This window comes from Aedes aegypti, chromosome 3 (assembly GCF_002204515.2).
Source record: "Aedes aegypti strain LVP_AGWG chromosome 3, AaegL5.0 Primary Assembly, whole genome shotgun sequence".
Taxonomy (NCBI): domain Eukaryota; kingdom Metazoa; phylum Arthropoda; class Insecta; order Diptera; family Culicidae; genus Aedes; species Aedes aegypti.
In genome coordinates this window covers 132,440,062-132,464,748 of record NC_035109.1, presented here as the reverse complement: position 1 = coordinate 132,464,748, position 24,687 = coordinate 132,440,062, and the positions used below count along the sequence as shown (strand labels likewise).

General features: G+C 38.9%; 2 protein-coding genes across 3 annotated transcripts; one reads left to right on the top strand and one right to left on the bottom strand.

Annotated features, from left to right (window-relative positions):
* The first annotated feature begins 705 nt into the window (after window positions 1–705).
* On the top strand, window positions 706–2,632 carry LOC5571088. 2 transcript variants are annotated; one of them, XM_021853861.1, is made up of 4 exons: window positions 706–1,195; window positions 1,259–1,511; window positions 1,572–1,593; window positions 2,489–2,632. In XM_021853861.1, the coding sequence occupies exons 1-4, from the start codon at window positions 1,127–1,129 to the stop codon at window positions 2,490–2,492; spliced, it is 348 nt and encodes a 115-aa protein (XP_021709553.1). In that variant the 5' UTR covers window positions 706–1,126; the 3' UTR covers window positions 2,493–2,632. The 2 variants fall into 2 exon arrangements, with proteins under 2 accessions (XP_021709553.1, XP_001659528.1); XM_001659478.2 differs by having other exon boundaries at window positions 1,572–2,632.
* An 8,421-nt stretch (window positions 2,633–11,053) lies between these two features.
* LOC5571089 (protein DGCR14 homolog) lies at window positions 11,054–12,893 on the bottom strand. Its single transcript, XM_001659479.2, has 3 exons — window positions 12,638–12,893; window positions 12,406–12,559; window positions 11,054–12,347 (listed from the first exon to the last, which is right to left on the bottom strand). The coding sequence occupies exons 1-3, from the start codon at window positions 12,770–12,772 to the stop codon at window positions 11,143–11,145; spliced, it is 1,494 nt and encodes a 497-aa protein (XP_001659529.1). The 5' UTR covers window positions 12,773–12,893; the 3' UTR covers window positions 11,054–11,142.
* Between the last annotated feature and the right edge of the window lie 11,794 nt (window positions 12,894–24,687).

Here is a 24,687-nt window from a genome sequence, read left to right as displayed (position 1 = left end):
AAACACCTTGCATTGTGGAATATGCCTAAAGGTAGACAATCTCCTAAGGGAATTATGTATTCTTTAAGGTAATTTGCGAATTATGAAAGTTTTGACAACGGAATCGTTTTCAGCGATGTCAATTTTAGTCACAACCACATTTCTCTTGCTCTTATGGTTTTCAGAACTCTTGTGAGACACGATTCTTCGATCGCGTCATCCATAATCATAAACATCATTGTTTCCAAAAGTTGAAAAATTTACGCAACTCAATTTTTACGAAATTCTTAATGTTGATTAGTTCACGAATAGAAGAAAGGGAATCGTCATTTATGTATTGAAAATGTTTCATCAATAAATTTCGATTTTTTCGACTCCCCTCCCCCTCTTTGTTACGTTTTTTGTATAAGTCAATCAAAAATTTTGTAAGGCTTGTCACGCTTGGCTTGATCCCCTCCCCCCCTTGGAGCGTGACGTAATTTGTGCATAACCCCAATGTTGATTTGAACTATTTACGAGGAGGGTCATTGCGATCAATGTTTCCCCGCTGATCAATGTTACCCCGGATTATGGTAACCACCTCATTGTCCATATCAGTAAGTTTAGGGTTCATTCAAATATTACGTAACGCAAAGTTTGGCAATTTTAGACCCCCTTCCTCCCCCTCGTAACAGCTTTTGTATGGAAAATTTCAAATTTTTGTATGGACCGTAACCACCATGTGAAACCCCCTCCCTCCCTCTGCTGCGTTACGTAATATTTGAACGATCCCTTAGCATCCAATTTCGTGTTCGGAACTTTCTTTATGGAGCTAGACAAAACTGCAACACTTCGTTCTAACACAGTTTACAAAGAGCGTACCCTAGTATGGATAAAAACATTGTGATTAAGCCATACCACAGAACTGTAAGAAGCGAACAATGTACAGTTACAAACTACTGGCGCAAAAATGCTACTATCGGCATAACATGAGCCACACGATGGGTCAGTTCTTAGTATGCCTTTAGACCTACGTGCCATTCTTTCGCTCATGCGCTACAATTGTAACCTTTTTACTACATGATAGCCGTCTAAGATAATGGCGCGCCGAAATCCATCAAAACTAACACTCTAGGCTGGAACCTTGTCCAGTTGGCGAATTTCCACAATGAAGAATTCGATTTTCTTGGTGCTGAGTTGTGTGGTGATATTCGTGGCGAGGCAGACGGAAGCTAAGGTGATTGTGCATAGTCCATATAGAAAACGCAGATTGCTCACAAACAGCATGTGAAATTTACAGCCACAAGGACCTGCGCATGTGACGGATCGATGCTGCAATAATTGTGTTCCGTGTCGGGCGAGTTTCAATGTGGAAAAACCAGTAGATCCGGAATGTCCTCCCCCGAAAAACTATTCATACAACGTGCAGGTGATCGATCCACACTGCCCCTGCCAAAAGTTTGAAACGTTGGACGCAAACGTGGAGAAACCTGTGGATCCTCCTTGCCCGAAGAAACTGAGGTTGTCCGCTAGGGTGGAACACAATCCAAAAGGTAAAACTGAATTAATTCAGCTGTTAGTGATCAGTGCTAATCTTTATTATTTATTTTCAGATTGTGAATGTCCTCTTTGCCAGTATGGAAATATTTTTAATATGAGCCTTAACGACGCTTCAGAGACGGAACATTACTGTACCAATAAGAGCTATCATCAAGTGCTTAGTCGAAATAAGTTGTACGAATTCCGATCCAGCGGAAACTCAGTTCATGAAGAGTTTGAGTTTGACTATTGCTTCCCTAGAAAACGTTATAAAAGAACAACTGCAGATAAGGTCAATTGTAACGATTTGGTTAAACTAGGATACATTTGTCAATGCGTTCCCGATGACGGAACTGGCTGTTTATCAGTAAGCCATGGCGGTGAACCGTTTGTGGGATCGCCTTTCCAAGATCCTGATGAAAAGGAAGTTTATGTAGGGAGCGCTAAGCCCCCATCATTTGAATTAATTCGAAGGCATATCACTCCTATTCTAGTAGCAAATGACGGAAAAACGGCTTTACAGGACGTTAGAGATCTTGCAGAGGTATACTACGAAATTTATAGGCGTCACAATGAAAAAAATCTTACGATTCCGATCAAGTATGGAACCAAAACGGTAGAGAAGCATTCAGAGGGCCTTCGTACATACGATATTGAGCCCGTTGAAGGTCGTTACAATCCGTCTGCTTTAGACAAAATATCCCATTTCAGTAATCATATGTTCGGGGAGATCGTCGACCGTGTTAAGAAATTGCAACAGCTGCCTAGACTATTTCCATTTCGTCAAAATAGACAATCGCAGCGCTTGCAAAGGAATTCGAACCGGAGAGAACTTCGTGATTCTTCGTGAGATTTAATGTTGATTTTTGTTTCAATATATTTTTACATTATCTCGAATGAGCACTATGATCTACTCGTTGGTTCAGTTTCGTTCCGCTAGTTGAGATAATGTATCATTATCATGCAATTATTTTACTCATTTTTATTTTAGATGACGGACAAAACAGGTTTTCATGGACGTATGGACAAGTCACTGACGAACAACCGACATATCGTCTTCACCTGCGTTTGCTATACTATTTAAGAAGATTATTATCTTTGGGATACTGAATGTAACTATTAAATTGGAAGTGACCCACTTCGTGATATAAAGTTTTATTTCTAGGTCCCATTTTCAAAATTCAGATCATTTACCAACACCATCAAATTAACCTCTATCTCTACCTGCAATCATGTATTTTTTTCATTATTGACTTATAGTGGTAAGCTAACGCGGGTAGATCACCTTTTCGTGGTGCGTTATGGGGTAAAGATCTACCAGTGAACCCTAGTCCTGACTGCTTCAAACGAAGAGAACAGGATGTTATAGTAATCAAAGGAACACTTTTAGTCCTGGTTACATTTTAAACCTTGTTGAAAGTGACAAGTCTCGGTTTTCCTAGTTGCCGAGAATGATCTTGAGACAAGGAAAAAAAATGAGTCGAATTCAACAATTTGTTTTCTAATCTTTTATTTATTTCGTTCTCTAGTTTGAAGAAGTAAGGACTAGGATTCTGATGCATGGACAATATCGGTGTAATTTCTTGGCTTTATCGATGGATCCGATTTTGCTTGATAAAGGGGCGCGCCTGTGAAGAGTGCATGCACCACACTCTTCGAAGGGTAGGAACCTTTCAGTTAGAATCCTTTCCTGTGATCAAGTTAGGAATTACAACTGTAAGAAAATCGAATGCTTTATCACTTCTCGATAGTGACAAAGTAAAACGACATGCACTACACAAAGGACACGGCGCGTCGTAACTTCGATGGAGCTTACCACCATTAATGGTTAGGACGTCAAGGCTATGGGGCTGTCCATGAATTACGTAAGGCATTTTTGACAATTTTTCGAACTGAGACGACCCCCCAATAAACTATTTGGTAATTAACCCCTCTACCGGCAGCTTCTTTTTTTTTACCACAACAATATATTCAAAAAGCCATATTTTTTATATTTTTGCACCATTTTTTCGGTTCCGGGTCATTTGGCCAAATGTCATTTGGCCGAATACCGTTTGGCCGAACGCCATTTGGCCGAAAGGGTCTTTTGATCGAATGTCATTTGGCCGAATGCCGTTTGGCAGAAATTTAAAACAATAGTAAACTAAAGTTAGCATGCATTTCTTATGATTTTCAAAGAAATTATTCTGCTCATTCTTAAAGAAAGATAAATCATCGTTGATATACAAATAGTTAACTCTTTAGTGTTAGTTTTAGAAACAGTCAATGAAAGTAGAACGTCATAAATGTAAGCAATCATTCACTTTTCTGCTAGGGGTAAGAGCTGGCAGCAGAGGTTTTCGCATCACGTTTGTAGTCTTGTAGGCCTCTGACAGTAACTAAAACGGTTTACATCTTGATCGTTCTTCTGCTGGATCGGGTTGCTTCAATCTCTCGAATAGTGCCAAGTAAAATATTTCATAGTTCTAGCAACCACATGTCTTTGTTTCATTGTTTTTTTTTTCACAACGGAGAACCAGTGAGCTTCATCGACGTAAGTGTTCACTGAGTCGTTCGGTTTGCTGCTTTACGTAAGCAACGGTGCAGAGTTCAGTTCATACGTTGCAATCTAAATCTTGAAGGAGAAAGACATCTCATCTAAGTTAACCATTGTGCTAAAAATATATTTTGAAAAGACTCCTTATGAACAAGCCTTAGTTCTAATAACTATAAAAAATACTTCACTCTTAATAGAATAACCTATGATCAAAAGAAGGAAAAATCTCTTATGAAAATTTTAGCACGTGTAATGCAAATATTCATTTTATTAGTATAACTGCAAAGAACTGTCAATGATTTAAAGAAGGTAAAATTCTCAATGTAAATAAAAGCTAAATTATTGCCGATATGAATGAAACAAGTATAACTCAAAAGAAATTCTATTTTAATAAGAAGATACTTGAAACCTTAGCACACCGTTGGTAACCCGAGAGACGAATCAACCATCAACTTAGAGTCCACAACTTCGTCCTGAATAGACGGTTCAATTTTATTATCATCATCATTCATTTTATCATCAATCATATATTTCAGCGTTGTAGCATTTTGATTTTTTTTTTTTTCGTATTCGGCCAAACGGCATTCAGCCAAAAGGCGTTCGGCAAAATGGCCGGACACCATTTTTTCATACACTGATAAAAATCCACACGCTCGATCTGTGTGTTTAAAATTATGGATCGATTCATGAACGTCCATATCGATTTGCTATGATTTTCTTGCAAACTTCGTGTGTGTTACACATTATATTCCTGTGTTTTGCTTCATGGATTGATTCATCAACCGACAACAGGGATTCCATATTTTTTCCACATAAGTTCCCGAAGCTTTCTCTTCAGATTCGTATGTGTCAACCTATGGACGCATAGATCATCACTCCAACACGAATTCAGTGTGTTTTGCTTATGGTTATCTTGTGTCATAATAATAATGTTCAAGTTGGTCGATTCATTGATTTGCGCAATAAGATTGTTATGATGAAATCCATGAGCTATGCTATCGATTTCCATGTTCAAAGCTTCTAAATTGTTTGTGATCAACTCATGGGATGCATAGTGAACTGAATTGCGGTTGGACCTCGTGTCGAACGACAGTCATCATCATGCTTCCAAAGAGAAGAAGCAAATTTTGAAGCTGAAAGTGTTAGATGAAAATTTGTGAATTCGATTTTTCTTTTATTAGTGAAGTTGACCGATATACGAGAGTTCTACCTTTCTATAAGAAAACATTGATTAATGTATAGTTTAGTAGAAAAATCGGATTCCACTAACAGATTTTCCTGGCTTTCAGTTTCGAAAAAAATGGAATATGCTTATCCCTGGCTTCCCAAATTATGGATTTGCGGCGCCCCGCTTGTTGCTGGCTCACGGGTTTGAACAAAAAAAATCAAGAGAGCTTGCGACAAGCAGAGGAGCCTCGGATCCATATTATGGGGAGCAAACGTTTTTCTACCAAATTTCTTCTTTCAGTCCCTTGACATTTATTTTCTATCACACATGACTCTCTAAAGCTACTACATTTCGAATTCAATAAGCAAACCAGTTGGTTTTCATGATTTAATATTTGGAAATTCATGTTTGTTTCACATGAAAACCTAATGTTGATACACATTTTATTATACCGTGAAATCAATGATGAAATCCATATGGCTACCACTCTCAAATCATGTGGTTTTCCTCATTGTGCAAATCTATAAGTAAAACACACGACCTTGATGTGTAGATTTTTCTCAGTGTATGCCCTCAAAAAATTCTTCCTATTTTTAGAATATGTTCTTCTTCTTGGCATTAACGTCCGCATCCTCACTGGGACAGAGACTGCTTCTCAGTTTAGTTTTCTTCTTTTTAGCACTTCCACAGTTATTAACTGAGAGCTTTCTTTGCCTTAGTTGCCATTTTCGCATTTGTATATCGTGTGTGGCAGGTACGATGATATTGTATGCCCAGGGAAGTCAAGGTAATTTCCATTACGAACAGATCCTGGACCGACCGGGAATCGAACCCAGACACCTTCAGCATGGCTTTGCTTTATAGCCGCGGACTCTAACTACTCGGCTAAGGAAGGCCCCTTAGAATATGTGTCTATATTGATCATTGGTGATCTGGATCTGAAGCAATTCAGAAATTTCTTGTGAGCCCGATGTTCAGCCATAATTTACGTTAATATCTCAGTCTACAGATTTTTTCTCATGATCAGTCATTCGTTGTTCGAAACAACACATCAATGAGAATATGTTATGAAAAAATGAGGAAAATTGGTGCCACCGTTTTGGAGTAATGAACATTTTTATTCCTGGTACCAATCTGGTCGTACGAAAATCTTAAAAATTTCTTGGATTTGTGTGATTTTTTTTAGACAAGCTACTTATAATTTGGTATTGTATACCCCAGACACTAGTTTTTTTTTGATAAGTTTGTTGAGATTGTAGAGTCGCACCCGTAAGTAGAATATATGGGTATCGTCGGTGGTAGAGGTATGCTTATAAGCATACACTGAGCCAGAAATTGCGTACGAATTTCATAAGAGAACGCTTGTGAATTGATTTCTTGACTGGTATTCTTTCTTTCATAAGATTCTTATGAAACACAAAACGTCCGATATTCACAAGAAATTCTTGTCGTTATTATTAGAGATCTTATGAATATCTTTATTTTCCTAAATTCAAAGAGCGATTCTCTAAATACATAATGGTCCTAAAGAATTCCATAATTGATATCTATGATCCTTCATAAGAGTGGCTTATGATATTATACCTATTTGTATTATGAACGCAATGATCGATGAAACTTCACAAGTTTTTCTTATGAATCTCATTAGATGCTTCCAAAAGATGATTCCAAAAGAATTTCGTATGAAATTCTTACGTGGCTTTTGATAGGAAGTCGACTGTTTTTCACAAGTGTTACTAATCATTGTCATACGCGCGCTTATGAATCTCAATCGTGAATATTTTGTTATTAGCACCTCTCCACGTATTTCATAAGATTTTCGTATGAAATTGTTAAGAAAATCGTACTCCATTAGAGTGTCTTATGAATGCCAATGATCAATGGCTTTGAAATCCAAAAAGAGTTTCTTATGGAATTATATCTGTCTATGTAATGAGTGTTATTTCATAAGTCTGTTGTGGAATGTTATAAGATTCTCGAATGAAAAACAAAATACTTCTTATGTCGTTATTCCATAAGAAATTCTTATGTACCTCATACGTTCCGTTTCCTCAGTGTAGTAGTAAATTAATTGTAGATACCTGGATGTAATAAAAGGAACAGCAGTTGCTAGTTGAGTTGTCAGTCAGTTGCTGTCTGCAGAGAATGGAGTAGCTTGTAAACTATCCTGGAGTTTGGAATTGTCTTCGTGTACTTCCAATAAAATTGACTGAAAACAAAATGGCGGTCAAAGAAATTTTATTTTGGGGGTTCCCCAAGGTAGATCTGAATATCTTCAAAGCCATGCGGCCAATAATCAATATTAACAAGACTAACATTCGCAGAGCTCAAAATCAAATTCAACAAATTGTTTTAATGCTGACCTAATGTTAATATTTATATGATTCAAAATGTGTTGTTATTTAATTATTTGGTTTTACATCGCCAACAACATTTCGCCAATTTAAGGCTCCCCCAAATCTACGCGATTTTTTACGGCGACAGCGACAAAAAATCGTCGCGATTTCGTTGTTGTGTCGCTGCAAGCACTCTTCTATGGAACCATCTTGACAGACACGACGCGAGTCGCTGCGAAATCAAAAATCAGCGGAATCGCGGCGATTGTTTGTTGCTGTCGCCGTAAAAAAGTCGCTTAGATCTGGGGGAGCCTTAAAGGTTCATGGCCGCTTCTCTCCATCCTCGACTGCGACCCACGCTCTCCAGGTCCTGGTGTACCTGGTCAATCCACCTAGCTCGCTGCGCCCCACGCCTTCTTGTTCCAACCGGATTCGTAGGGAACACCATCTTTACAGGGTTGTTGACCGGCATTCTTGCAACATGCCCTGCCCAGCGTATCCTTCCAGCTTTAGCTACCTTCACGATAATGGGTTCGCCGTAGAGTTGAGCGAGCTCGTGGTTCATCCTTCGCCGCCACATGCCGTTCTCCTGCACACCGCCGAAGATCGTCCTTAGCACTCGGCGTTCGAAAAGATTTTCTGCCAAAAAATTGATAATTAATTGGTTACATGCATGCCCTGATTCGCTACTCACCACATAGTAACGCACTTGCGCTAGTGTCTATGCACGAAAAATCGCTAACAGGTAACGCGAAAAATATTTGTATGGCGAAATGTATCTAGCGAATTATTTCTCAAAATTGGGATCTATTTTCGAAAAAAATATTTGATACTGGTTATGCGTAATGATGATGACTATCACGCCTACCAAATATTTTTTTCGATTATTGCTTGCATTTACAAGATATTTGAAGCTAGATGCCTTTACCCATACAAAATAAAATGAGAAAACTCCTGCTGATCAACTGTGGGCAAGAGCAAAGCAGGTAATCCATTCAAACCTTTGGTTTATAAAATATATAAAATCGGGCTATGGCCGGAACAAAATTCGACTGTTTCATACAGGCGTATCTGCATTGATCGATTTCTCTTCGTAGATTTCGTCTTTAAGTTAGTACATAAAAATCAAACGATTTTCGTCACATTTTACGATGCAGCATGAAGAAGGATGATGAGTGCTTTCTATTGAATCGAAAAAAGCAGTTGAAAATAGTTATCCGGCCGAGTAATGGGTTACATACATGCCCTGATTCGCTACTCGCCGCATAGTAACGCACTTGCGCAAGTGTCTATGGACGAAAAATCTTCAAAAAGGTAACGATAAAAATATTTGTATGGCAAAATGTATCTAACGAATTATTTCTCAAAATGAGATACATGCATGCCCTGATTCGCTACTCGCCACATAGTAACGCACTTGCGCTAGTGTATATGCACGAAAAATCGCTAACAGGTAACGATAAAAATATTTGTATGGCGATGTATCTAACGATTTATTTCTCGAAATTGGAAACTTTTTCCGAAAAAAATATTTGATACCGGTTGTACGTAATTATAATGACTATCACGCCTACCAAATATTTTTTCGATTAATGCTTTCATTTACGAGCAATTTGAAGTTAGATGCCTTTCCCCATACTAAATTGAACGAGAAAACTTCTGCTGATCAACTGAGGACAAGAGCAAAGCAGGTAATCCATTGGGAACATTTTTCGAAAAAATATTTAGTACCGATTGTACGTAATGATGATGACTATTACGCCTACCAAACATTTTTTCGATTAATGCTTCCATTTACGAGAAGTTAGATGCCTTTCCCCATACAAAATAAAACGAGAAAACTTCTGCTGATCAATTGTGGACAAGAACAAAGCAGTTAATCCATTAGCTGAAGAGAAAATCATGAAGAGAAATTGATCCTGCAGCGATTACGCGCTTAGGGATCGTTCAAATATTACGTAACGCAATAAGGAGAGGGAGGGGGTCTTCCTATGTGTTACGGTCCGTACAAAATTTTTAAATTTTCCATACAGAAGTTGTTGCGTGGGGGTGGCAGGGGGTCTAAAATTGGTATATTTTGCGTTATGTAATATTAGAATCATCCCTTATGATACTGAACGCGAAATCTAGATTTAGTACGCCTAGTGTCGCGCCTAGCTTCATGCAACATAGTTATACGCATATATGGGGCCGTCCATTAATAACGTAAGACAATTTTAGGGGGATTCCAACCCCCCCATGGTAAGATTTGTTGTATGATAATAATAAATGAATTGTATTGTGCGTGAGGAATCTCAGACTCCTACTCCCACCATAATATATTACGGAATTAATGGACGGCCCCTATGACATTGTCGCTTTCTCTTCCAACAGCAGACGTCGCGACGCCAGTTGCGCGCGCTTTCTGAATTGTCGCAAACCGCGCCATCGGCAATTCCTCTCTCGGGTGCACAAAGTGGAGTGCACCAGATTTCATCTATACAACGCCACTGTTGTTCTAGAAATTTCAATACAAATGCACACATTCCTGCTGTGTCCATACACGCTATTTTCGTTTACGACTGAACTGGATATTCTCTGCAATGGGATGGAGAGGCACGGCAGTTAGCCTTTTTGCTGTTTTCGCCTGTTGGTTGAGTGAGCCCATGGGAGGTAGAACCAAACGATGAAGACGGTTCGTTCACTGAGGGCAATGCACTGATTTTCTGTTCTTTAACTCGATACCTCCTTTACTCGATGGTCTCTTCAATATCGAGTTATGGAGAGCTGACTGTATACTCGATACATAACAATCAAAAAAATCAAAACAAATAACGATTTGAAGTATGAGAGATAGAAAAATTGTGTTTTCGACTAAGTTGTTTCAAATTGCTAACTCTATAAATTTGCCGAAAACACTATATTACTACATAGGGAGCTGGATCATATTCTTGGCACTTTTCATTCACTTTCGCAGTGGTGTTTTTTGAAAGTTTGTGAGCTTATATTTGGTAGCAATATACGTCGTATTGAATTGCAAAGTTTCATATAATTCGGTCGAGAAAACCCCCCATGCCAAAGTGAATCATGGTAGTGCTCAAGTAGCTCTTCACCCTATCTAAATTTAATGAAAAGCAGTTTTTCCATCATACTGTTAGGACCTAGAAGCTAAGTGGATGGATTTCAACTGCTCATTAAAAGATGCGCTTCAATTTACCAAGAAATTTTCTCCAGCAAACTATAACTCTAAAATCAACGGTTTGGATGCTATTTAAAAAGAGTACAAAATCGACAAAATAAAAAACTGTAAAATGTTTGCTTCCTTTCTTTAAACCCACCTAACTCTTTCGAACAGTTTAAAATTATTTCGTAACTTTTGCAAAATAGTTGACAAGTTCCTGCACACCATTCGGCGACAAAGGGGAAAATATGAAATTGTAACTTCATTCGCAATCTCCTATTATTGACTAACGACCCCCCAGTGAATCACGACCCACAGTTCGGAAACTATGTTCTAGGGTATGAAATAAAATGTAGTTTTAGCTTCAGTATTACAAATTATTATTCCATTTCAAATTTAAATAACTTAACGGTATTCATTTAAAAAATAAACTTCATTAACCACCTCAGAAGAAATCGGCAGCTTTCGGTCGCTTACCAGCCGAAGGAATATCCAAAAGGTTATCGGTCAGAGTATCCAAGCCACTAGAGGACCCTTCACTTGCTGTAACGCTACTGCCACTGCTGTTGTCTGTCCTGACGGCCGCCATGGGCGTTTTTCTCCGCACCATCCCTGCAGGCGATGGGGTTGGTCTTGACCTGCGGGACTGTGACTGCAGTCTTGGTGTCGTCATAACCGAACTAGCCGGAGTTCGCATTGGGCTGGGAGTGTTGATGAATCCCAGCTTGTTGGTGGCGAGCCTTCGTGCCGCCGGGGACATACTGGCCAGTCGATCGAACGTGTTTCGGATTACCGGTGACGCAATGTTCCGTCGCGCCGCTTCGATGGCTTTGGCTTTTTTTGAGCGGGACTGTTCAGCTGCCTTTTCCGCTAATTGGAGGGCTATTGTTTCACGTTTCGATGTTTCAGCTATGTGAAACGATGGACCTGCCGATGCTGGATGCAATGGAGTATCCCCACCATCTAAACGGAAAGGCGTTCCTTCGATTTCACCCCACGTGAACAGTGGGCTATCAGTTACTCCTGGGCAGGGTGAAGGACTTTTGACGAAACTGAATCCACGAACAGCTGGCGTAAGAGATGCTTCGATCAGTTTACCGTCTACGCCAATCTTCTCCGGAAGGCACTTAGCTTGCGACTTGGCCGCTTCGACTATTGCTTGTTTGCTCTCGTTCTCGTTGAAAGGATTTACCTTCAACCGGGTATTGTTGTGTTCGATTTCTTGCTTCTTGTTTGCCAGTTCGATTTCCTCCTCTCGGCTAAGTGCCACGCCATCCGGGATGTACATTATGTAGTTCTTGTTCTTGTAAGTCCACATGTCCAGCTCCTTAGGCTTGTCCTTTTTATCGAATTGGCTTTCGATACTCGGAAGGGCCAGTTGCTTATCCAAGCTCAATCGACTGGAGCCTTCTGCATCATAGAGAATAGCGAATTTTTGCCGGAGCTTTTTATCAGCTGCTTCCATGATTTCCTGAAAACTGTCGTTATCTTCGCTGGTATAGTTGAACAGGAACGAATCCAAGGAGTGTTTGTCAGCGATAGATTTGTTGCTCCTGGTCGAAGAAGAGCTTGCGATTGATCGAACAGAGGGAGGTTCATCAGGTGCAAGGGAAGCACTAGGCAAAGGCGTCTCAAAGGTAGCAGGGCTGGCTGAAATTATAATATAAAATGACTCAAGAATCTAGTATGTTTTGGCCATTCTACTTACGTTCTCGTATTAGAGGTGATTTCGAGTTGTATTTGGAGAATATTTGGCGTAGTTTCACAATGTCATTGCTTGCCAGGGCATCCAAATATTCGTTCTGCGCTTTCAGTTTTTTGAGATCCGGAAAAAAATCTCGTTGGATAATTTTAGCCATTTCCTGTAAAAGGTATACAGCGTAAGTTTCTGCAGAAACATGAACAATTTTGAACATCTATTTAAAGTAAATGAAACATACCTCCAGATAAGTTTCCTCGTTCAAAATGATTTTCTTCTCCTTCTTAGTTTTTGGAACTACAGGTTTCTTAAACACTGATACCGACTTATCCAGTTCCTTCATGGCTTGCAAGGCTTTTTCTCCTGGTTTAGACATTGTGTTTAACGAAATGATAGCTAAAATTTTAAGAATTAAACCAGAACCGACTGCAAATCGTTTTGAGTTCACGTAAAATTACGCGTCGACTTGTAATATTTTGTTTCGAGTAATTTGACAGTTCGTTCCACTCTAGTACTGCAGCACACTCTAAAATTTGTTTACTCAGAGCATGAGCAAGAAAATTGCTCTACACTGTAAGACCAAAGTACTCTTTAAAGGGTAAAAAAGTACCCTCTTTGAAAGAAACTAGTTTAACTCACAAAAAGAATATATACAATGAGAATATATACCGAGGTGTGGAAAATACATTTAGTGTGCGTGACATCCGTGTACGGTGCAAAATGTTTCACAACTACAAGCGCGTGAGCTCCCATAAGAAGCCGTGTGAATTAGTGACGTAGTTATTTTTGTTTACGTTTTTTCTCTTCACTAATCCATAGCCATTGCTTCTTCTTCCACACCTTGATATATATTCTCATTGGCCTTTACTCATTAAAGAGTAAACGGCTTGTACGTCAGATCGACGAGTAAATTTTACCCACTATGCTGCCGTTATACGCATAATTGTCCCATGTTCCAAAATATACAATCGAGAAAAACGCGTTTAAAGATTTTAACACATTTAGGCCTCGTATTGACCAGGTGGGTTGTAAATTGAATTAAATCTTTACAGTAGTATAAAGAACAGCATGTTCATTAGAGTCAAGAGTTTGTGTTATGGGAAAAATGTAAATTTAGCTACGAAATTCATAGTGGGACTGATATGCCTAGAAATACGGGATTTTTGGTGAATTTCTACGCATAACAGTCCCACAGTTAGTAGTGATCAATAGGGTCCTAAAGCCCTGTCCCAATTTTAGTACCAAACGCTTAAGTTTAGGCCAAAAACACATGTTTACTCAACTTTCTAATGTTTTCCGTTGGTTTAAGCCCAAAAAACATTTTTTTAGATTTTGTCACATCCTTTGGCTTAAACTCAAATTTTGGGTGTATTTTGTTTTCCGTGTCCCTTACGAAATGTCAGATAGGAACAACCCCAGTGGTCGAACTAAAACCCCTGTGGTGTTTTTGTCGACTAAGCAAACGTCAAACATGATCAAAAGTGTCAAGGTTCATTTATGAACCAAATTTTTAAATTAAAGTTTAAACATGTTCTAGCCATTATTTGAGCGGGAAAAATTGCTAAAGTAGTTACAATAACATGCTTTTTCGTGTTATTAAATAAAAACAAGATTTAATTAAAAATTTTAGGACTCAATTGTGTGCTAAGCATACTGCTGTAGATGACCGTTCCTATGTATATATTGTACCGAATGTAGAGGACGTATATCCTCAAGACTATGTTAAGGCACCTAATGAAGGCTCAAATGACATGTGCCAAACGGAGCCACGTGTAGGGAAGTGAAGAAATACGATTTTATAGTTTGGGATGGAAAGCAAAGTTTTCTGTTTGTGTGATAGCAAGTGTGCCACCCCAGATTTTTATAAAAAAACTACAAACTATATTTTTTATTTCAGCTTAACAATATGTTCCCTTATAGTTCATAATACAATGGTCAAAATATGACAAAATTCGATCTATTTTTTACGTATTTACATCGACTTTTGTGAAAATCATCAAATTTCAGTGATTTTTTATGAGATTTCTGTGCAGCATGCAGTTGCGTTAATAGTTTGACTGTGTGTAGTCCACCGAATATAAAGGGTTCTGCTTTATCGACCGCGCGCTCCGATCGTAGTCAACAAGAATTCAAATATTACATAAGTAGGCTGCGACCAAAATCGCACCATTGAAACATCCTCTTTCCATTTTCAGACTCGACGGCGTGTACACGGGTAAGTAACATTACTGCTGGAAATTAATTACTAATTTTGGTCGACCCTTTTTTTCCTATAATGCAGAAATGCACAATTTCGTTATTTCTAAATAGCATGGTGAGAGGTAAATTAATAACGAATTTTTCAAACGTACTGTACGCCGTGAAGTTATACAAATGTTTAAGTAATTGTGGCATTTGAACGAAAAAACATTCAATTTTACATACGAAATATATTTTTGTTGAAATCTATACTTTTTGGGGCAAGTGTGCCACCTGTTTTGTAAACAAAAATGGTTGGAGTGAAATTCATAAAAATGTATTATTACTATTATTATAGCTAGGCCACATAAAAATGTAAACATCATCAACAAAATCATAATAATGAACCAAAATGAGGCACCAGTAGTGGTTTCTGAAGTGTATAAGGGGAATAGCGAATAGGGTAACGTATATAACTTGGACATGCATATAATTTGGACAGGCTGGTCGTTCTATGCTCATTTACAATGAGATGAAAAGCAATTAATGTACGGAAAATCATGTATTGCATTATTAATACACTATGCTACTTATTGATGATGACTATTTTTATAACAATTACAAATTGGCTTCAAAAATATCAAAATTGTAAATTGTATCAACAGAACATCTGTGAAACCTACGAATGCAAGAGGATGTACAATTCAAGAACATACATTAAACGCAATAATAGCGCTCAGAATTGGCACTCATAAAAAGTTTAAAGGATGCAATAGGATAAAATATGTCTAAAATTGAAGCTAAGTTAATCTTAAATCTTAACATAAGTATATAAGCCATAAATCAGGTGGTGTCCAAAATAGATTACGGTTTTTGTTCAGTTGATATAATTTGGCCATCTGATGGAACGCACTGGAATGTCGCATGCATGCATACTTGCAGGCGTATTTCGTGGATCTGATGATATTTGCATGCATTAAATGAAATTATTGATTATCACGAATATACACATCCAATAAGCGAAAAAATGCATAAGTCACATGCAAACTCTTAAAACATTATGATATGATCTTTCTTTTGAGAAGCTATTGTATTTTTTGGTTAAATCCAGAATGCGATCGCAGCTCTGTTTGGAGCTGCGAACTTATTTACACAGTGAGAGAAAATTGCTCAGAACAAAGTCTAAAAACTCTCTTGATTTCTAACACCACATGCAGCAACATAAATGAGACTTCACAAAGATTATCAATACTCCTTGCCAAATTAGAGTAATGCACATCATAATTGATCAAAATAAAACAGTTTTCAGTGAAATGTCGACGTCAGAAATATTAATTTCACAAGCTGCATAACATTTCATTGAAGTTCGTCAATAATGACTTAGTGTGTAAGAGGTCAATTTAGCCGCTTATTTACATCTGTGGAAGCCGCCCGAAGTCGTCACAGCCGCCGTCCCATTGTTTCGACTTTGACATTAGCTTCGCATCTAGAAAACTTCGCATCACATGAGCAGGTGCGATTACGGTTTAGTGCTGCGAAGTCAATATTGAATAGATATTGAGATAACGCCCCTGTCCAAATTATATTCACATGAGGGTGTCCAAAATGTATATTTGATGTCCGAAATGTATAACAGACAGGCCGCTGAAAAACGCTATTTTGGCAACTAATGCTACAGTTTGTAAGCTTTTTCTCCCCAGAAACTCAAATTATAATGAGACATTAAGCATATAAGTATCATAACGTAACAAAATATTAGTATCTAAGACAGTTAATCGATCGCCGTTTCCAGACATATCCTTAGCCTGTCCAAAATACATAATTTACCCTATTTTTGCGCTCACAGTGATTTTTTCTCCAAATATTCGATAATAACATGGTTTTAGGCGTTTTAAGAACTATTTTAATTATTGTCATCGATGTGTTACCGTTATTTAGTGCTGATCTAGTGTAATATTATACAAATCTCCCGTAATAAAAAAAGACACGGACACCATCTTCAGCCATTTAGCTGCACAGACTGTAACTTAACACTATACAACGGACAAGCATGCTCCAATGGCACAGCCGAGAAACATTCCTGACGAAAAGTTTCAATGGCTGCAGCGGGAATCGAACCCACACCCCACGACACGATACGCTTAACTGCCTAACGACACTAACCGCTCGGCCACGAGGCCCACCAAATGAAATGAAAGAGTAATTCATATATCGTATTGGAGACAAAAATATCGATTTTAGTTATTCGAATTGACTAGTAGAGAGTTCCGCATGTGATGAACCTTGTTATGAAGCAACCCCTCATGACGGTAAACTTAAAAATATTTTTAAAATTATCAATTAGGCTCTGCTTTGTTAGCAATGTTAACAGGAAAAAAAGAAAATTTCATTACAAATAGAATTACATGAATGTTCATTCGGTGGCCGTCTTGCCCCATAAGGGTGGCACACTTGCCCCATAGTGTTGGAAATCAGGTTATTTTGGATGATATTTGAGGAGCTCCAGAACTAACACTTTTTTAAATTATTTTCTTTTTGAATGGCACAGTACTTATGAAAAGATGTGAAACTAACATCATAAGGCTGAATTGGTGGGTTTTTTAAGCTTTAGACAAAGTTAGAGAACACTTTGCTTAAGGTGGCACACTTGCCCCAAATCCCGCTAATGAGAAAATGTATGAGTAAGTGAAAGAAAGAGTGGATGAGTAAGTTAGAGAGTTTATATGATATAATAAATTCTTATATCGATACTTCCAGCTGCAGGCTTGACAGAAACTCATCGGCGAATTCAAGGTTATTTAGCAGAGTAAATAATCATCTCAAAATTCAAGACACAAATATCCACCCGATTTTACATTTCTTTGGACTTGGTTTACAAAATCATCGCAAATTAAGTTTAAGAACCGCCAACATATTTGCCACTTGCTCCGTAGTTATCCAGAATAACCAGGTCATCCAAAACCTCTTGAACTATTCTTCTTTTGACGTGATTTGCAAATTCATAAAGTTTGGGAATTAAGTTTCAGGACCGACAATTTAGTGGCCATTTACCCCAGGAAACCAGGAATTCGGAACAATCCGACATGTGGTCAAGTCATTCAAATACATCTGAACCTTTAGTGACAATTGATATGACGCAAGCCAGGTTTCAGATTCGCCAATATGATGGTCACTTCCACCAGTGAACCGGTATTCGAAACAACCCAGCATGTGGCAAAGTCATCCAAATGATGGTCGAACCATTTTAATTTAGACTTGGTTTGCTAAATCATGAAGTTGATTTGTCGCAAGCCAAATTTAAAATCAAAATTAAAGTGATTACTGATTCTTCAAGTGGGATTACTTCAGTGCTCCCCGCGATGAATTCAAAATTACGGTAAATTTTTAATCGAAAACCGCGGTTCCAAAAACTAGAAGAATTTTGTGATTGACCCTTAAAATTCAACTAAAATTAATTGAAAAACGGATAGGAAATAATATTTGGATATTGAAATTTTCAATCAAAATTGACGTTGGGCTCGCATGAATGATGAATGCATCCCGATAATACAAACACATAAAACAGGTTGTGTTCCACATGGGATGTAAAGCCAACGTAAGAAGATATTCAAAACGATTTTCCCAAACTCCAGCTAAATAAAAACTGCCAACTGAATATTTTGTTCGAGAACAGCGCAGCGAATTGTATAGTGTGACAGTTATGCGTAAAAATACAGTAGTGGGACAGTTATGTGTGGAAATTCATCAATGGGACAAATTGACTTGGCTCACTTTTCATTGAGTTTCCGAATTTTTGGTAAGTGTTTTCTAAAACTATACGTAAAAATGAACTGTTTGATGAAAAAAAGTCAAAATGCACAAAAAGTAACATGGGACAATTATGCGTATAACGGCAGTATGCCAAACTAATAAATTGAGAAACAGAGTAAAATTAACTCTTTTTCAAATATGGAAATTTAATTTAATTTTGTTATTTATTTTCATAGAATAATCGACATTAGACTCTTGTATACATAAAAACATTTCTCGCATACTCTGAGATAACGCACTAAAAGCCATTGGTAGCCACGTGTGTAGCTCGTTGTTTCTGATCAAAAGAGAGAATAAGCATCCAAACCAACATCACGGGCAGGTAGATAATGATCCTTTCTTTCCCATAGCGTTGTTAAATAACATGGAAATCCATTCAAATGCTCAGAAACAACGAGCTACACACATGGTTACCAATGGCTTTTAGGGCGAGATCAGAAGTTATGCGAGATTTTATTAAATACTACATCAATAATGTTCCGATGCTGGCGAATCTTTAATTAAACGTTAATTTTCTCGAGGATTAGCTGGCCTGGAAAATGGGGCTTCTGTTATTGGTGGGACAATGCATCATGCAAGGTATTTAGTCGGCAGTTAAAGCATCCTGTAAAATTGATTGTTTATCAAATCAGAACATTACAGAAAAATTACTTAATAAACCTACCTTAGACTTATACTCATTTCTGATATTTTTTCTTACTATTAATAATAAACACATAAACATTGTTCTGATGGAGAATTTAGCTATATTATAAATTGCAAGGAATTTTTCACCCATTATAGAGTACATGACTGGAACAAATAAATGGGCATTAAATACCCATTATGTGAAAAAATTAATTACCCGTTATTTTGACGTTTCATACACCAGAAAATAATGGGTAGATTTCACACATTAAAGAGTAATGACAAGTTTACAGTGTACACGGAGCCACAAATCTCGCATACTCTGAGATAACGCCCTAAAAGCCATTGGTAACTGTCGGAGTACAATGATTTATCCCTTTCCATTTGTTAGCCTAGATTATCCGCACACCCCTCACTCATTGAACCAACAGACAATCATTATTACAACAAAGTCTGCCGCGCATTATAAACGTGTTTTTACCGCTGCTAATAAAAGTTAATTTCCTAATCGTAGTTTTTTCCTCGCGAGTTAAGTGATTCGATTCCAAATCCGATTTCCTTTGTCCGCTGGTGCTTGGCTGTGTCCGCCGCGTATTCGCTACTCTGCTCGTCGTCGAGTTCTTCCGGGAAGACCTGTCGTTCCGGAGTCGAATACTCCAACAGGTTATGGGCCCCAGGAAGTAGCCCCAGTGCGATCGCATAAGGAAGATTTGAGGTTAAGTGTTTCCCCTCCCGGAGGAGGAAGAAATCGCGAGAAGTTGCTGCGCCCGTGAACGTGGCGAGAGCGAAGTTTGATTAGTGTGTGTGATAGCGGGGAGAAAAGCAGAACGGAAAAAGTTGACGTTCACTGCGAAGAGTGAAGAAGCCGTTTCGTTTTCCGTTGTGTTCCGGGCAAACGACGCTCGAAGAAAAGTGAGAAAAGAAGTACCGAGTCATCACAGCTCACGCAGCTCGTAGTTGTTTTGTTTACGTTTGTTCGGTCACCGGTTAGTGCGCGAAGTGAACGATGGTTGACGCGAGATTTGCTGTGCCAAAGTTAAATGGGCAAAACTGGCAGACGTGGAAAATACGTCTAGAAATGTTGCTCAGCCGTGAAGATCTTTGGTATACAGTGAAAGATCCAGTCCCGACGGAAGAAGAAGACCGCGATGAAGAGTGGTGTAGTGATGACAGAAAAGCGAAATCAACGATTGTTTTGCTGCTGGAAGATAGCCAGCTTCCTCTCGTTAAAAACAAAAAGTACGCGCGTGACGTTTTCGAAGCTTTGGCGAACTATCACCAGAAAACAAGTCGTTCGGTTCGGGTGTCGCTATTGAAGCGATTGTGTGCGATAAATTTAGTGGAAAACGGCGATCTTGAACAGCATCTCAGTGAGATTGACGAGCTGTTTGATCGTCTGGATGCCGCCGGCACGAAGCTGGATGCCGACACGAAGATTTGTATGCTTTTACGCAGTCTTCCCCCGTCGTTCGATGGGATTGTTTCCGTGCTCGACAGCAGGGCAGACGACGAGATTTCGATGGACATCGTCAAGGCGCGCTTGATGGATGAGTTTCAGCGTCGTCGGGAGCGAGACGGCCCTCCGACGAAACCCGAAAAGGCGATGCGGTCCCAGATGAGTCGCACGAAAGATCGTCAAGGAAAGGAAACCCAAACGTGTACTGCGCTACCTCCGCGGAACGAAGGAGTACTATCTACATCTGAGAGCAGGTTCCGGTAGTGCATTGACTGGCTACAGTGACTCGGACTGGGCAGATGATGTAGAGACACGCCGATCAACGTCAGGGTTTGTCTTCAAATACGGAGATGGAGCGATCGTTTGGGCTAGCAGACGTCAGACGTGCGTGACACTCAGCTCCATGGAAGCCGAGTATGTTGCGCTCTGTGAAGCAAGCCAGGATGCCATCTGGCTGAGACATCTTCTGCGCGATCTTGATGAGGAACAGAAGAAGCCAACGATCCTGAGAGAGGACAATCAGAGTTGTATAACTTTTGTGAAGACAGGGCGGTCAAGTCGAAAGTCGAAGCACATCGACACGAAGGAGCGCTTCGTGGAGGAGCTCTGCAACAGTGGACAGTTAACCCTGGAGTACTGCCCGACCGATATTATGGCTGCTGATGTCCTCACAAAGCCGCTTGGACCGACTAAGCTCGAGCGATTCCGTGATATGCTCGGGGTTGCAATGTAAAGTGACTGAACATTGAGGAGGAGTGTCGGAGTACAATGATTTATCCCTTTCCATTTGTTAGCCTAGATTATCCGCACACCCCTCACTCATTGAACCAACAGACAATCATTATTACAACAAAGTCTGCCGCGCATTATAAACGTGTTTTTACCGCTGCTAATAAAAGTTAATTTCCTAATCGTAGTTTTTTCCTCGCGAGTTAAGTGATTCGATTCCAAATCCGATTTCCTTTGTCCGCTGGTGCTTGGCTGTGTCCGCCGCGTATTCGCTACTCTGCTCGTCGTCGAGTTCTTCCGGGAAGACCTGTCGTTCCGGAGTCGAATACTCCAACAGTAACCACGTGTGTAGCTCATTGTTTCTGAGCAAGTGAAAGAATAAACTTCTAAACCAACATCACTGGTAGGTAGATAATGATCCTTTCTTCACCATGGAGTTGTTCAACAACGTGTAAATCCATTCGAATGCTCAGAAACAATGAGCTACACACATGGTTACCAATGGCTTTTAGGGCGAGATCATAAGTTATGCGAGAAATCAACCCAACTTTGACTTCTTTTCACAGGATGCTTTAACTGCCGACTAAATACCTTGCATGATGCATTGTCCCACCAATAACAGAAGCCTCATTTTCCAGGCCAGCTAATCCTCGAGCAAATTAACGTTTAATTAAAGATTCGCCAGCATCGGAACATTATTGATAAAGTATTTAATAAAATGTTTTTATGTATACAAGAGTCTAATGTCGATTATTCTATGAAAATAAATATCAAAATTAAATTAAATTTCCATATTTGAAAAAGAGTAAATTTTACTCTTCAGAGTTTGGCATAGTGGGTAATATTTACTCGTCGATCTGACGTACAAGCCGTTTACTCTTTAATGAGTAAAGGCCCTTTACTCTTTTTGTGAGTTAAACTAGTTTCCTTCAAAGAGGGTACTTTTTTACCCTTTAAAGAGTACTTTGGTCTTACAGTGTAGAGGAGATTGATGAAGAGAAATCGCTCCCAATGAACTAATCTACGATGACGTCACGCTGCAACTTCCAGCGGGAAGAAAACCTTTTCTGCGGGCCGTGTTTACAAAAAATGAACGATTTCGTTGTACATTCATCCACTTCGTGTTCATTCGCTGAACATTCGTTGTCCGGATGTTGGTCCGGATGTCATTTAATGTAAACATTGCCCGCATTTAGAGCAGAAAAGAAGAAGAAAGTCGAGGATAAAAGAAGACCGTGGATAAGTCCATACGACAATTCGTCCGGTGGGGTGTGCTGCTGTCGTCATGATGATGGTTGACGAGAGCAATGTCAAACTCATTCATGGTTTCAAAACATTCGGAACAAAATATTTATTTTCACCGCTTACTTCACTTATGTATGAAATTGAATGAGATCCAATGGTAGAGAATTCATTTATCTACCCAATGGTATTTTTAGGGGCAGTGGAGAATGTCCCGAAGCGTGTTTTATTCAAGCGCAAAAATCGCTCAGGCGAAAGTTCCAATGAAACTAACCTCACATATCCTGGTTTTCCAACCTCAAACCAGTGCTCCTACCAGCCGGATCTCAATTTTTATGCAAGTAGTGCAATAATACAAAAAAAAACAAACGTATGTAGAACATAGAGAATGGATATTCCTACCTTTTCCGCCTAACAGTTTCACTGTGAACCGTCTTATATCAGGAAAATAAAACATTTTTCCCCACAGCGGCATGTGATGGATGCGTGAAAAATCAAATCTCTCATCATCTGACTAGTTGCGCTACCAAAGCATAGATGGCTAACAGTATGTTGCGTTTTGCGATTGGAAGCGTAATTGCATCGTTGCAAGATAGAGTGTGGTTAGCGTGTCAAATTCGTGAGCAACAAATCTAGTACAATTGACTAGTTGGGATTATAGCCGCCATCTAGTGGCAAACAGAAAAAAGTTCGCAACAGAAAATCCATCTACACTAAAAACTAAAATAGCTTTTTTTTAACTTATTTATACTTACTTTTAAAGTTTCCTCCGTGTTCAAAAACACGGTTTTGAAACATATTTTGTTGCAATGAGCATTCATCCAAATCAGTAGCCCAACCAGGATTTGGCTCTAGGGGGGGTTATGAATGATGAAACGGAAGTCAATGTTGAAAAATTTGAATATGTTTCTAGACTTGACTTGTTCAGGCTTGACAAAACTCATCAACATCATTAGAGTTTGGTGAAATACTTTCGAGCAGCGTGCTGCCTTTCCCTCTTGGCGAGGGAGTTAAAAAATGCGAAGCAGAGAAGCAACGAAAAATGAGCGATGAATATGCAGCACAAAATACAACATAGGGAAAGTGTACCAGTTATGGCCATAGTGGTTCCCTTTTTGGCTATACGGGAAATTTCGATAACTTTCAAATTTTAAATCTTTTTGAATGCATAAACATAAAGATATATTTTAAATCTTACTACTACAACACAAAAAATCTTTCAGAATGTGAAAACATTCAAGTAATCCTGTATGACGAAATAGGGAACCATTATGTCCATAACTGGTACACCTACCCTAGTAAGATTCCATAAAAAAAGGGTACTCTCACAACTTCCCGAGAACTGACTTGTTCGGGCGGCAGACTCACGAGTTCTTTTGAAGCGTGAGTAAAGGTGAGCATCGCAACAAGAAAGAAAGAGTACATGAAAAAGTCCTCGAATTTTTTGCATTCTCACTCGAATCGCTTGAGGATAGGGTGATGTGCTAGTATCCATCGTATTAAGCATTGATCAGTGAGAACTGCAATTTTCCCAGTATTGCAGTGAATGATGCTGATACAAACCGATGCCAAACAATTCCTAAAACGGCTTTAGCATTGTACAATAACATGTTGATAAATCTTGATCTGTTTTTGGAAATAATGCAAAGAAAATGCATCTTATCGTATTCTCAATCCGTCGTATCGTTTTCAACTCCGTCGCAATCAGTTTCCAGATTCGTTTCACAACTTACGGCTCACTGTGTGTATTGAGTGGTTAAAACACAACATATCAACGCTATAATAAAATGTTTTACTAGAATATATAGATCTACGGGCATCTCCCTCCATTCCTTCAGCATGATGGAATATACTAATTTCCTTTAAAATTAATTGTTCGTCGTCAAAATTCAGCCCAAACATATGAACACAATTGCTTTTGACCGTACAATTATGGCATTTGCTCACAGTACAGCGAAAACAACACAATCAAAGGAATCGTATTTTTACGTCGAGCGTCGCGCACACATTGATGCACACAAGCTTTTTTTTCTCAGTACGACGGATTGAACTTTGTTTACATTCTCAATTATACGCGGCGGTTGAGGAAATTTCGTAAAATTTGGCGATTTATTAAAGTTTTACGGCGTGTGATTGGAATGAAATCCTTCAGTGAAGAAGTACGAAGGATTTCCATAGTGAAAATAAGTGCCCGGCGAAGTAAGTCACCCACGGGGGCGGAAAAAAACTTGTGTTGGAAAGTGGTGTGA

Coding starts and splice junctions, on each gene's coding strand:
- LOC5571089 (XM_001659479.2), bottom strand. CDS start 12,772: ATGTCTAAACCAGGAGAAAAAGCCTTGCAAGCCATGAAGGAACTGGAT. Junction 12,560..12,637: donor ACGAGGAAACTTATCTGGAG/GTATGTTTCATT, acceptor TACCTTTTACAG/GAAATGGCTAAAATTATCCA. Junction 12,348..12,405: donor ATCACCTCTAATACGAGAAC/GTAAGTAGAATG, acceptor TTATAATTTCAG/CCAGCCCTGCTACCTTTGAG.
- LOC5571088 (XM_001659478.2), top strand. CDS start 1,127: ATGAAGAATTCGATTTTCTTGGTGCTGAGTTGTGTGGTGATATTCGTG. Junction 1,196..1,258: donor CGAGGCAGACGGAAGCTAAG/GTGATTGTGCAT, acceptor TGAAATTTACAG/CCACAAGGACCTGCGCATGT. Junction 1,512..1,571: donor GGTGGAACACAATCCAAAAG/GTAAAACTGAAT, acceptor ATTTATTTTCAG/ATTGTGAATGTCCTCTTTGC.